Source organism: Gorilla gorilla, chromosome 18, assembly GCF_029281585.2.
Source record: "Gorilla gorilla gorilla isolate KB3781 chromosome 18, NHGRI_mGorGor1-v2.1_pri, whole genome shotgun sequence".
In the NCBI taxonomy this organism is placed as follows: domain Eukaryota; kingdom Metazoa; phylum Chordata; class Mammalia; order Primates; family Hominidae; genus Gorilla; species Gorilla gorilla.
In genome coordinates this window covers 99,724,884-99,739,138 of record NC_073242.2, presented here as the reverse complement: position 1 = coordinate 99,739,138, position 14,255 = coordinate 99,724,884, and the positions used below count along the sequence as shown (strand labels likewise).

The following is a 14,255-nucleotide window of genomic DNA, read 5'->3' as shown; positions in this document are numbered from 1 at the left end:
TTAGTACCGAGTAAGCCAGCATTGTAAACCCATTTTATAGATGCTAAAAGTAGCTAAGATGCCACGGGAGAGTTAAGAGTCTAGCGCTACATCCTTCCAAAGCTATGTTAGTTTTTTTTTTTTTTTTCACTTGTTTCCATTTCTTTCTTTTTTTTTTTAATTGAGACACTGTCTCATTCTGCCACCCAGTCTGGAGTGCAGTGGCACGATCATGGCTTACTGCATCCTTTACTTCCCTGGCTCAAGCTATCCTCCCACCTCAGCCTCCTGAATAGCTGGGACTACAGATGCATGCCACCATGCCCAGCTAATTTTTGTATTTTTTTGTAGAGATTGAGTTTTGTCATGTTGCTCAGGCTAGTCTCAAACTCCTGGGCTCAAGCCATCCACCCACCTCAGAATCCCAAAGTATGGTGATTAAAGGTATACGCCATCACGCCGGCCTGTTTCTGTTTGTTGTTTTTATTATTTTTTTAATTTAATTTAATTTAATTTTTTTGAGACAGAGTTTCGCTCTTGTCTCCCAGGCTGGAGTGCAGTGGCACAATCTTGACTCACTGCAGCCTCTGCCTCAGCCTTCTGAGTAGCTGGGATTACAGGTGGCCGCCACCACACCCAGATAATTTTTGTATTTTTAGTAGAGATGGGGTTTCACCAGGTTGGCCAGGCTGATTTTGAACTCCCAACCTCAGGTGATCTGCCCACCTCGGCCTCCCAAAGTGTTGGGATTACAGGCATGAGCCACTGCGCCTGGCCTGTTGTTTCACTCTGCGGCCCAGGCTGGAGTGTAGTGGGGCAGTCACAGCTGTTGTACTATTTCAGTCCTTTGGTTATCTTTCTCATGCCCCAAGATGGAGTTCAACAAATGTTCTACTGGAGAGCAAGCCATGTGCATATCGCTCACTCCCACCTACAGGCCTATTTGCTTAGCCTAGAATAAATCAAGAACTTGCCAGTAGTTTCCTAAAATACATAATTTGCACATTGCATTAAGATAGCATTCTTTCTAGTATGTAGTTGACATCTACAAGAGAAAAATATCACAGAAAAATATCATTAGATAATTATATTAGAATGAGACTTTTGGGCCTCAATTACAATTTCTCTCTTTTTTTTGTTTTAAGAGACAAGGGGGCTGGACGCGATGGCTCACGCCTGAAATCCCAACACTTTGGGAGGCCAAGGCAGGCGAATAACCTGAGGTCGGGAGTTCAAGACCAGCCTGGCCAACATGGTGAAACCCTCATCTCTACTAGAAATAGAAGAAAAAAAAATAACTGGGCATGGTGGTGGGCGCCTGTAATCTCAGCTACTCGGGAGGCTGAGCCAGGAGGCAGATGTTGACATGAGCCGAGATCATGCCATTGCACTCCATCCTGGGCAACAAGAGTGAAACTCTGCCTCAAAAAAAGGGGGAAAAAAAGAGAGAGAGACAAGGGTCTTGCTTTGTTGCCCAGGCTGGAGTGCAGTCGTGAGATCTTAGCTCACTGAAGCCTTCAGTTTCTGGGCTCCAAGTGATTCTCCTTCCTCAGCCTCTTGAGCAGCTGGGACTACAGGCGAATGCCACCACGCCTAGCTAATTAAAAAGAATTTTTTTTTTTTTTTTAACAGAGTCTCACTATGTTGCCTAGGCTGGTTTCAAACACTTGGGCTCCATTGATCCTCCTGCCTTGGCCTCCCAAAGTGTTGGGATTACAGGTGTGAGTCTCTGTGCTGGCCTACAATCTCTCTTAATGGGTGAATAAAAAATTCTTATTTATTTATTTATTTATTTTGAGACAAAGTCTCGCTCTGCGGCCCAGGCTGGAGTGCAGTGGCCTGATCTTGGCTCACTGCTAGCTCTGCCTCCCGGGTTCACGCCATTCTCCTGCCTCAGCCTCCAGAGTAGCTGGGACTACAGGCGCCCGCCACCACGCCTGGCTACTTTTTTTGTATTTTTTACTAGAGACGGGGTTTCGTCGTGTTAGCCAGGATGGTCTCGATCTCCTGACCTCATGATCCGCCTGCCTAGGCCTCCCAAAAGTGCTGGGATTACAGGCATGAGTCACCGCGCTAGGCCAAAAAATTATTTTAATCTGTTTATAATTATTTTATTAATGAAGGTACTATCCTAGTAACAACTCTGGCAGCAGAACTAAATTATTGAGATTACAACCTGTATTATTTTATTTTGAAAGTACAATTCATACATACCTTTTGGCTTTCTATTTTAAGTGTGGTGGCTTAGAAGTCTGACTCATTTCCCAGATTGTTTAAGCTAAATATATGCTATTTAGGGCACTGTGGATCAGAATAAACACTTGTGTCTCCTGGTTTTGCCCTCAGCTGTGTTACTTAACCTCTCTCTCTGCCTTATTTTACTCTATTAAAAGCAGATAGTAGTAGTAACTCATGATAAGGTTGTGAGGATTAAAAGCTTAGATTGGTGCCTGCTGTATATTAAGTGCTCAACAAATGGTAGGTTTGATGATTACTATTTGTGAGCAGCTATGAAGTGGGAAAGTAAATCAAATGATTTATGTTTTTACTGGCTTTTGGGCTTGACCTTCTTTTTGTGTAGGATGCTCTTTTTGCATAAAAAGTAGTATTTTTCTGTAATGTCTGTAACTTGAGTTATGACCAGCAGCACAATTTATTACCCGTGTATTTGGATATATCAGATGATGTAGGTAATAGTGCAGTGGTTAAGAGCATGGGCTTTGGAGTTAAATAGACACAGGTTTGGATCCTGTCTCTACAACTTACTATTGGGTGTGAACTTGTGCAAGGTAATTTCCTCATTTGTAAAAAGGGGACTCCAGCTGACCTCATACACAGTTTAAAAATCAAATGAAATAAGCATGTGAAATGTTTGATGCAATGCCTCAAGTATAAATACATACATATTTTTCAGACAGGGCCTCGCTCTGTCGCCCAAAGAATGCAGTGTCACGATCAGGGCTCACTGCAGCCTCAACTTCCTAGGCTCAAGTGATCCTCCCACTTTAACCTCCCAAGTAGCTGGGACTACAAGCATGCGCCACTATGCCTGGCTACTTTTTTTTTTTTTTTTTTTTGGAGACGGAGTCTTGCTCCGTCGCCAGGCTGGGGTGCAGTGGCGCCATCTCGGCTCACCGCAACTTCCGCCTCCCGAGGTCAAGCGATTCCCTTGCCTCAGCCTCCCGAGTGGCTGGGACTACAGATGCGCGCCCAGCTAATTTTGTGTTTTTAGTAGAGACGGGGTTTCACCATGTTGGCCAGGATGCTCTCGGTCTCCTGACCTCGTCATCCGTTGGCCTCAGCCTCCCAAAGTGCTAGGATTACAGGTGTGGGCCACCGCGCCCGGCCTTTTAAATAATTTTTCGTAGAGACAGGGTCTAGTTATGTTGACCAGGCTGGTCTCCAACTCCTGGGTTCAGGTGATCTTCCCACCTTGGCCTCCCAAAGTGTTGCAATTATAGGCGTGAGCCACCGCACCTGGCATGTATATATGTATATGTATATGTATATATATATATATATTCACCCTCCTCCCCCAGGCCTATAAATATTAACTTTTTTTTTTTCAAAGGCAAATCGAGGACCAGATGCTGATCCAATTGTACCTCAACTACTGATGTTATTTCTTCCACACCAAATTCAAGGTCTCCCCGGGACAAGTGTAACCATGGGCACAATGTCAGACTCTTTGAGGGCTGCGTATCACTCAGCAACTAAAATAAACAACTATAGCAAGATATGTAACCTCTACCAAACACGTTACCGTCTCCCCTTTTTAACTATGTCAATTGTGGTGTTAGGACTTTGCCTATGGAAACCAAAATGTCGACCTCCGGGAGCCGGGGCGGGGGGCGGTCTAACTCGATCACGTGACGCACCCCATCCCACCTTTTCTCGCAGTTGCATCAGCCAAGTTAGAGCCGCCTTCCCAGGAATCCACTAATGAACGGATTCGTCCTCAGTTTGACTGGCATGTTGATTGACCAATAATATCTCATGAGGTAAGGCTCGGCGGGGCACTTTCCGTCGGCGCGCTCTGATTGGACGGAGCGTGGCGTGTTGTGGTAGGTCGTGGTCTGAGGCCGGTACAGCTGCGCTTCTGCGGGAATAGGTGCAGCGGGCTCTTGGCGGGGGACTCTGAGGGAGGAGCTGGGGACGGCGACCCTAGGAGAGGTAGGCGGCCCTCGGAGAGCTCTGCGGTGCTAGGAGAGCGGCTGGGCCCGCAGCCTGGGGGGAAAGCTCGGCAGCCGCAGTGGGCCCCAGGATCAGGCCCCGCGTGGCCTGGAGAAGCCCAGTCTGGGCTGGAGCGGGAGCTGGACAGTGTGGCCTTGCGTTCGCCCCCGGGACCGCTGCGGGTGTCGCGGCCTCGGGTGGATTTGCTGAGCACCAAGACCTCACGGTTGCCAAGCTGAGGTTTTAGCTCCCTTGGTTTTAATCCCCTAGGGGCGGGTGGGGGCACGGGAGGAAGGATGGGCCAGCTGGGTGCAGTGCTGCTGTGAGCCAGCCATTCCTTGATTTCTTAAAATTAACTAAACAGCTGATGCCGGTCCAGGCGCACCTAGACCGTCATCTTCAGCTGTTATGTAAAACAGTTTGTATTTCTCGGTGTGCTTTGAAGCATGTGAATTAATTCCGAACTTGGTGTTAAAGGATTAGTATACCTGATCACGAAATATGTATTTAGCAGCCACTGTACTAGATGCTGAGGATGTGCTGTAATAGCCCAGGGCCAGGCGCGGAGGCTCACGCCTGTAATCCCAGCCCTTTGGGAGGTCGAGGCGGGCGGATCATCTGAGGTCAGGAGTTGGAGACTAGCCTGGCCAACATGGTGAAACCCCGTCTCTACAAAAAATACAAAAATTAGCCGAGCGTGGCGGCGCGCGCCTGTAATCTCAGCCACTCCGGAGGCTGAGGCATGAGAATCGCTTGAACCCGGCAGGCGGAGGTTGCAGTGAGCTGAGATCACACCATTGCACTCCAGCGTGGGTGACAGAGGGAGACTCCGTTTCAAAAAAAAAAAAAAAAAAAAGAGCCCAGAACAGTCGTTGCTGCTGGGATGGAACTGACAGCCTGATGGGGGAGGCGCACATTAAACAATCCATGAAGCGCGTATGGAAATTATGAAGGGAAACACTTGAGGCTGTGAGACAGTAAAAGAGGGGGAGCCTTATCAAGAAGGGGAAGGCGGCCGGGCGCGGTGGCTCACGCCTGTAATCCCAGCACTTTGGGAGGCCGAGGTGGGCAGATCACGAGGTCAGGAGATCGAGACCATCCTTGCTAACACGGTGAAACCCCATCTCTACCAAATATACAAAATTAGCCGGGCGTGGTGACTGGCGCCCGTAGTCCCAGCTACTCGGGAGGCTGAGGCAGGACAATGGCGTGAACCCGGGAGGCGGAGCTTGCAGTGAGCTGAGATCGCGCCACTGCACTCCAGCCTGCGCAACAGAGCGAGACTCCGTCTCAAAAAAAAAAAAAAAAAAAGAAGGGGAAGGCTGTCTTAAATAAGTGTCTTGGCCGGGCGCGGTAGCTCACCCCTGTAATCCCAGCACTTTGGGAGGCCGAGGAGGGCAGATCGCCTGAGGTCAGGAGGTCGAGACCAGCCTGACCAACATGGAGAAACCCCGTCTCTACTAAAAATACAAAATTAGCCAGGTGTGGTGGCACATGCCTGTATTCCCAGCTACTCAGGAGGCTGAGGCAGGAGAATCGCTTGAAGCCGGGAGGTGGAGCTTGCGGTGAGCCGAGGTTGCGCACCATTGTACTCCAGCCTGGGCTACAAGAGCGAAACACCGTCTCAAAAAAAAAAAAAAAAAGTGTCTTTACGTTTGTTGTTGTTTGAGTCAGGGTCTCACCCTGTTACCTAGGCTGGAATGTTTTGGTGTGACCATAGCTCATTGCAGCCTCAAACTTCTGTGCTCAAGTGACCCTTTGGACTCAGCCTCCCGAGTAGCTGGGTCTGCAGGTGCACACCACCACACCTGGCCAATTAAAAAAAAAATTGACCTCCCCGGCTCAGGTGTTCCCATGTTGCCCAGGCTGGTCTTGAATTCCTGGCCTCAAGCAATCCTCCTGTTTCAGCCTCCCAAAGTGACAGAGCGAGACCTGTGTGTAAAGCCTGGGTGACAGAGCGAGACCTGTCTCAAAAAAAAAAAAAAAGTTGAAACAGGTCTCGCTTTGTCACCCAGGCTGGAGTGCAATGGCATGATCTCGGCTCGCTGCAGCCTCCGCCTCCCAGGTTCAAGCAATTCTCCTGACTCAGCCTCCCAAGTAGCTGGGATTACAGGCGCCCGCTACCATGCCCAGCTAATTTTTGTATTTTTAGTAGAGATGGGGTTTCACTATGTTGGCCAGGCTGTTCTCGAACTCCTGACCTCAGGCGATCCACCCGCCTCGGCCCCCCAAAGTGCTGGGATTACAGGCGTGAGCCACTGTACCCGGCCGAAAATTTTCTGTTGCCCAGGCTGGAGTGCAGTGGCATGATCTTGGCTCATTGCAACCTCTGCCTCCCAGGTTCAAGCGATTCTCCTGCCTCAGCCTCCCAAGTAGCTGGGATTACAGGTGCGTGCCACCACACCCCGCTAATTTTTTGTTGTTGTTGTATTTTTAGTAGAGACAGGGTTTCACCGTGTTAGCCAGGATGGTCTCGATCTCCTGACCTTGTGATCCACCCGCCTCGACCTCCCAAAGTACTGGGATTATAGGCGTGAGCCACCGTACCCGGCCTCAAAAATTTTTTTTTAAATACAAAAAATTAGTCGGGTTTGGTGGCACATGCCTGTAGTCCTAGCTACTCTGGAGGCTGAGGTGGGAGAAACACCTGAGCCTGGAAGGCCAAGTGATTGCACCATTGCCTGCGCTCCAGCCTGGGTGACAGAGAGGGAGACCCTGTCTCAAAAAAAAAAAAAAAAAATTCCTGTGGAGTGGCTGGAGCCACAGCGTGATTTAAGGCACCCAAGACCTTTACAGCTCCTGTTAGTAAGTGAAACCTGAGGTTCTGCCTTTGTGCTACCTCTGTATCCCATATAGCCCTCCAGTGAATAAATCAATGAGTTTATGTTGAATAAATATATTGAATTTATATCGAATAAATATAAATTTAGATTGAATAAATAAATGGGGGTAAACAAATGAATGTGGGGATACAGCTTTTAATAGTTCCAGCCTTCATAGACTCATAGTTAATATATTCAGTCCTTTTACACAATACTGCAGTTAATTCTGCATATGATAGTCTCCTCAGGAAGGACATAGGCTGTCATTCATTTTGATTCTTGGCACATAGTATGCATTCATTATGGTGAATGAGTAAGCAAAAATGGGAAATTCATGTGTCTTTTGGAAAGTAGCTGGAGTCAGGATCTCCTGTTCACTTTGTACATCTCTATTGTATCTTCCTCATAAGAAGAAAACTTTGGCTGGGCATGGTGGCTCATGCCATCCCAACACCTTGGGAGATTGAGGCCAGGAGTTCGAGACCAGCGTGGGCAGCATGGCAATACTCCATCTATAACAAAAACAGAAATTAGCTGGGCGCGGTGGCTCATGCCTGTAATCCTAGCACTTTGGGAGGCTGAGGCTGGCAGATCACCTGAGGTCAGGAGTTCGAGAACAGGCTGAGGAACATGGTGAAACCCTGTCTCTATTAAAAATACAAACATTAGCTGGGTGTGGTGGCACTTACCTGTAATCCAAGTTACCCGGGAGGCTGAGGCAGGAGAATTGCAGGAACTTGGGAGGTGGAAGCTGCAGTGAGCTGAGATTGTGCCACAGTGCTCCAGCCTGGGCGACAGAGTGAGACTCTGTCTCAAAAAAGAAAAAGAAATTAACTGGGCATGCTGGTGTGCAACTGTAGTCCCAGTTACTTGGGAGGCTGAGGCAGGAGGATCACTTGAGCCTCGGAGTTTAAGGCTGCTTAAGTGATTGTCCCACTGCACTCCAGTCTGAACAGAACCAGAAAAAAAGAAGAAAACTTTCAGCTAAACAACTTAAAAGTAATTATCCATTCTGTTCCTTCAAGGTTTTCCTTTTTTTTTTTTTTTTAGACGGAGTCTCCCTCAGCCACCCAGGCTGGAGTGCAGTGGCACAATTTCGGCTTACTGCAACCACTATTTCCCAGGTTCAAGCGATTCTCCCGTCTCAGCCTTCTGAGTAGCTGGGATTACAGGCACTCGCCATCATGCCTGGCTAATTTTTGTATTTTAGTAGAGATGGGGTTTCACCATATTGGCCAGGCTGGTCTTCAACTCCTGACCTCAGGTGATCCACCCACTTCGGCCTCCCAAAGTGCTGGGATTACAGGTGTGAGCCACCGCACGTGGCGTAAGGTTTTCCATTTTATAGATTGCTTCCAAATACAGTATAGCTTTTGATCCTCACAACACCTCAGTTGAGTAGGCAGGGTAGATACTGCTTTTTTACAGAAAAGGAACTGAAGTCAGGCAAAAGTGAATTAAGGTTACGGTTGGGTCTGGAATTCCAGAGACTTTTTGATAATAATGATAATATTGTGAATAAGATGGTTCTGATTTTTCTAGACACAGCACTTTGTGGCACTACAGCACCATGCCAGGGATCAGCACTCTCACCAAAGCCTGTCACTTCTCCCCAGCCTACCTCTCAGGGAAATCGTAATATCTGTGAAAGAGCTGTTTTTGTTTTTGTTTGTTTGTTGACACAAGGTCTCGCTCTGTCGCCCAGGCTGGAGTGCAGTGGCATGATCTTGGCTCACTGCAAGCTCCGCCTCCTGGGTTCACGCCATTCTCCTGCCTCAGCCTCCCGAGTAACTGGGACTACAGGCGCCTGCCACCATGCCCGGATTATTTTTTGTATTTTTAGTAGAGACGGGGTTTCACCGTGTTAGCCAAGATAGTCTTGATCTCCTGACCTCGTGATCCGCCTGCCTCGGCCTCTCAAAGTGCTGGGATTACAGGCGTGAGCCACCGCGCCCGGCCATTTTTGTTTTTTTTGAGACGGAGTCTTGCTCTGTCACCCAGGCTGGAGTGCAGTGGCGCGATCTCGGCTGACTGCAACCTCCACCTCCTGGGTTTGTGCCATTCTCCTGCCTCAGCCTTGCGAGTAGCTGGGACTACAGGCGCCTGCCACCATGCCCGGCTAATTTTTTGTATTTTTTTCTAGTAGAGACAGAGTTTCACCATGTTAGCCAGGATGTTCTGGATCTCCTGACCTCGTGATCCACCCACCTGGCTAATTTTTTTTACTATTTGTACTGACAAGATCTTGCTATGTTGCCCAGGGTGGTCTCAAACTCCAGGGCTCAAGCAATTCTGTCACCTCGGTCTCCCAAAGTGCTGGGATTACAGGCGTGAGCCACCGCGCCCAACTTGTGAAAGAGCTTTGAAGTCATAAAGTTGTTTCTCCACCAGTTCCCTTGTACTTTCACTTTCAGTAAGCTGTGCCTCCAAAGTGGGGCTACAACATCCCCACTCCCTGGTAATCTAATGGCTGGAAGGCAGCCGTTTGCTGTTAGGGTTCTTGGGGGATGTAGGCTACATAGAGGTAGGTACATTCCTGCTACATACAGGTGGTCCCTTGTACAGATAGGCCCATCCCCAGGACTATTGCTGCTGACAGCCGCCTCACCATGACATCAGTCCAAACCTAGAGACCCTGGCTTTGGGGCTAGCGGAACTTTGCAGTTCTAGGCGTGTACATTAACACAGAGCTGAAGGGATCTTTAGAGATAATCTCATATGGACCCCTCCTTTTGTTGGTGAAGTGACTCTCTCAGGACTTGGAGCTAGAACTCAAACCCCGGTGTCCTGAGCCTCTCCCTCTTCCCCAGTTGGACTAAACTGAGGGTTTTTCTCCCCCTTTTTTTCTTTTTTTTTTTCTTCTTTTTTTGTTTTTTTGAGACGGAGTCTGTCTCTGTCGCCAGGCTGGAGTGCAGTGGCGTGGTCTTGTCTCACTGCAACCTCCACCTCCTGGGTTCAAGCGATTCTCCTGCCTCAGTCTCGCAAGTAGCTGGGATTACAGGCACGCACCACCATGCCCAGTTACTTTTTGTATTTTTAGTAGAGATGGGATTTCACCATGTTGGCCAGGCTGGTCTTGAACTCCTGACCTTGTGATCTGCCCACCTTGCCCTCCCAAAGTGCTGGGATTACAGGCGTGAGCCATTGTGCCTGGCTGTCCCTCTTTTTTTCTAATTCCTAGTCTCGGGCCTGACACAGAGCAGATGCTCGATACATATTTGTTTAATGAACAAACATCCAGCAGCAGTGTGCTTGGTGTGCTGGGGTGTTGAACCTCTTGAGGTTGGCATGGGAAGGAAGAACAGATGGGGCTGCTGTCTGCTGGTGCTGTGGTGTTGCTTTGATGATGATTTTAGCCTTGGACATTACAACATAGAGGTTTTAGGATCAAACAGCTCACCTGAGTCCTGCTTTGACTTGGCTTGAGAAGCCAGAAGTCTTGTGTAATGTGTACTTTGACTTTCAATTCCCTTAATTTTCCTTCATTTTTTTTTCTTTGATTAGTTCTTTGGGGTGACTTTCAAGATGGACTCTACTCTAACAGCAAGTGAAATCCGGCAGCGATTTATAGATTTCTTCAAGAGGAACGAGCATACGTATGTTCACTCGTCTGCCACCATCCCATTGGATGACCCCACTTTGCTCTTTGCCAATGCAGGCATGAACCAGGTAAGGGTTTTTCCTTTTTTCTTGGCTTTTGGTTCACATAAGAGGCAGCAGAGCCCAGATAAAAGCACAGCCCTGGGGTCAGACCGATTCTGATTCTGTCACTCCCTGTGTGATCTTGTGGAACTTTATGTGGTGGGCCTCAGTTTCTTTGCGAAATGAGGAATAATATTGCCTGCCTGTAGGTATTAGTGAGAAGCGAATAAGATAACACATACAAAATGTTTAGCACAGTATTTCGCACATAGTACATAGGTACTCAAACATTAGCTTTTTTTTTTTTTTTTTTTTCCTGAGACGGAGTCTTGCTCTGTCATCCAGGCTGGAGTGCAGTGGCGCGATCTCGGCTCACTGCAAGTTCTGCCTTCTGGATTCACGCCATTCTCCTGCCCCAGCCTCCCGAGTAGCTGGGACTACAGGTGCCTGCCACCATGCCCGGCAAATTTTTTTGTATTATTATTATTATTTTTTGAGACGGAGTCTTGCTTTGTCGCCCAGGCTGGAGTGCAGTGGCGTGATCTCTGCTCACTGCAAGCTCCGCCCCCCAGGTTCATGCCATTCTCCTGCCTCAGCCTCCCGAGTAGCTGGGACTACAGGTGCCCACCACCACGTCCGGCTAATTTTTTTGTATTTTTAGTAGAGATGGGGTTTCACCGTGTTAGCCAGGATGGTCTCAATCTCCTGACCTTGTGATCCATCCGCCTCGGCCTCTCAAAGTGCTGGGATTACAGGCATGAGCCACCACGCCCGGCCAGCTATTATTATTTTTTAGAGAGAGGGTCTCACTCTGTCACCCTTGCTGGAGTGCAGTGGCATGATCCTAGCATGCTGTAGCCTCAGACTCCTGGGCTTAAGTGATCCTCTTATGTCAGCCTTCCAAGTAGCTAGGACTACAGGCATGCTCTACCATGTCAGCTTTTAAAATTATTTTATTTATTTATTTTTTAATTTATTTATTGTTTTGAGACAGAGTCTTGCTGTCGTCCAGACTGGAGTGCAGTGGCACGATCTTGGCTCACTGCAGTCTCCACCTCCCGAGTTCAAGCGATTCTCCTGCCTCGGCCTCCCAAGTAGCTGGAACTACAGGCGTGCACCACCACGCCTGGCTAATTGTTGTATTTTTAGTAGAGACGGGGTTTCACCATGTTGGCCAGGCTGTTCTCGAACTCCTGACCTCAGGTGATCCACCCACCTCAGCCTCCCAAAGTGCTGGGATTATAGACGTGAGCCACCTTGCCTGGCCTAAATTTATTTATTTATATGCAGAGATGGGGGTCTCACCAAGTTGTTCAGGCTGGTCTTGAGCTCATGGCCCCAAGTAATCCTCCTGCCTTAGCTGCCCAAAGTGGTGTGATTACAGGTGTGAGCTACCACGCCCAGCCCACCTAATGCCTTTCTTGAAACTATTGCCACCAGTGCCATTTTGGATCCATTGCTGAAGAAAATTTATTAGTACGGTTTATTTGGGGAAGTTGAATTAAAAACATATTTGAGGCTGGGCGCAGTGGCTCACTCTTGTAATCCCAACACTCTGGGAGGCCGAGGCAGATAGGTCACTTGAATCCAGAAGTTTGAGACCAGCCTAGGCAACATGGTGAAACCCTGTCTCTTATTAAAAATACAAAAAATTAGCCAGGTGTGGTGGTGCATGCCTGTAGTCCCAGCTTTTGGGGAGGCTGAGGCGGGACGATTGCTTGAGCCTGGGAGGTCAAGGCTATGGTGATCCCTGATCATACCACTGCACTTCAGCCTGCACAACAGAGTGAGACCCTGTCTCAAAAAAGGAAAGAAAAGAAAAAGACATTTGAAAAGTTTATCGTGAGAGAAAAGGGTTAACTCTTGAAATGATGAAAGCATGACAAGTTTGTAAAGGAGTTTAAGAGGAGTTTGTCAGCATGTCTGTGACACTGAACAGTACTTCCCAGGCTGGTCGTGGCTGAAGGGGGTTCAGGTTAGATGGTGCTCTCAGCGCTTTCCTGTGATGGTTCTCTTGGAGCCCTGCTCACCCAGTGCATCTGCAGCCCTTAGGATGCTTCTCACTCTGGGATGAGTTGACATTTTCTTTTCTCTTAGGTGTCTTTTCTGGCATGGAAAGTTAGAAACAATGGGAACATATTCTACCTCTTATAATATTAACTATAAAATTATGAAAAATGGGGCACAGTGCGCCTGTAATTACATCTAGTCAGGAGGCTGAGACGGGAGGATCACTTGATCCTGGAATTACAAACCAGCTTGGGCAACACAGTGAGACTGGTCTCCCAAAAAAATTATGCTACTTGGGAGGCTGAGGCAGGAGAATCGCTGGAACCTGGGAAGCAGAGGTTGCAGTGAGCTGAGATCACGCCACTGCACTCCAGCCTGGGCAACAGAGTGAGACTCCGTCTCAAAAAAGAGAAAATTATGGGCCAGGCACAGTGGTTCATGCCTGTAATTCCAGCATTTTGGGAGGCCAAAGTAAGAGGATTGCTTGAGCCCAAGAGTTGGAGAGGAGCTTGGGCAACATAGGAAGACCCTGTCTGAAAGGAAAAGAGAAAAATTAAAGAAAAATTAAAGCAAAAGAAAAATTGAAAAATTAGCTGGTGGTGGCTCACACCTGTAGTTCCAGCCTCTTGGGAGGCTGAGGTGGGAGTATTGCTTGAGCCCAGGAGTTGAGGTGAGCCGTGATCGTGCCACTGGACTCCAGCCAGGGTGACAGAGCAAGACCCTGTCTCAAAATGGAAAAAAAAGAAAAATATTTTCAGTTATGTGTGAGTCCTATGCATATACCTAGAATTGGAGGCATTAATTTTAGGTGGTCTCATTCAATGGGATAGGCTTTTGGAACACTGGAAAGCTACTGTTTCTATTCAGACATACCTGGGTGCAAGCTTTGTCACCTCCCACATGAGCCGCCTGAACAAGAACCAGGGAGTACAGTGTTTGTAAACTTTTCTTTTTTTTTTTTTGTTTTTTTTTTTGAGACAGAGTTTTGCTCTTGTTGCCCAGGCTGGAGTGCAATGGTGAAATCTCTGCTCACTGCAGCCTACGCCTCCTGGATTCAAGCGATTCTCCTGCTTCACCCTCCCGAGTGGCTAGGATTATAGGTGTCTGCCACCACACCTGGCTAATTTTTATATTTTTAGTAGAGACAGGGTTTCACCACGTTGGCCAGGCTGGTCTGGAACTCCTGGCCTCAGGTGATCCGCACGTCTTGGCCTCCCAAAGTGCTGGGATTACAGGTGTGAGCCACCGCACCTGGCCTTTTTTTTTTTTTTTTTTTTTTTGAGATGAAGTTTTGCCCTGTTGCCCAAGCTGGAATTCAGTGATGCAATCTCAGCTCACTGCAACCTCTGCCTCCCAGGTTCAAGCAGTTCTCCTGCCTCAGCCTCCCAAGTAGCTGGGACTACAGGCACCCCCGCACCATGCCTGTCTAATTTTTATATTTTTAGTAGAGATGGGGTTTCACCATTTTAGCCAGGCTGGTCTCGAACTCCTGACCTTGTGATCTGCCTGCTTCGGCCCCCCAGAGTGCTGGGATTACAGGCGTGAGCCACCACGCCCGGCCTTGTAAACATTTTGTTATTGACAGTAGCTGTCAGCCTGCATGCAGCACTTACTGTGTGCCAGGCGCTG

The 14,255-nt window shown here is 48.2% G+C and overlaps 1 protein-coding gene across 2 annotated transcripts in view; it reads left to right on the top strand.

Moving 5' to 3' along the window:
- Nucleotides 1–3,993: 3,993 nt before the first annotated feature.
- AARS1 (alanyl-tRNA synthetase 1) overlaps nt 3,994–14,255 on the top strand; it is a 36,805-nt gene continuing 26,543 nt past the window's right edge. The window contains exons 1-2 of one of the 2 annotated variants that reach the window (XM_055366317.2): nt 3,994–4,043; nt 10,479–10,643. In XM_055366317.2, the coding sequence (XP_055222292.2) occupies nt 10,500–10,643 (144 nt within the window). In that variant the 5' untranslated portion in view covers nt 3,994–4,043; nt 10,479–10,499. Of the gene's footprint in view, nt 4,153–10,478; nt 10,644–14,255 lie in introns of both variants that reach the window. The other variant, XM_031002824.3, reaches the window with a different exon arrangement.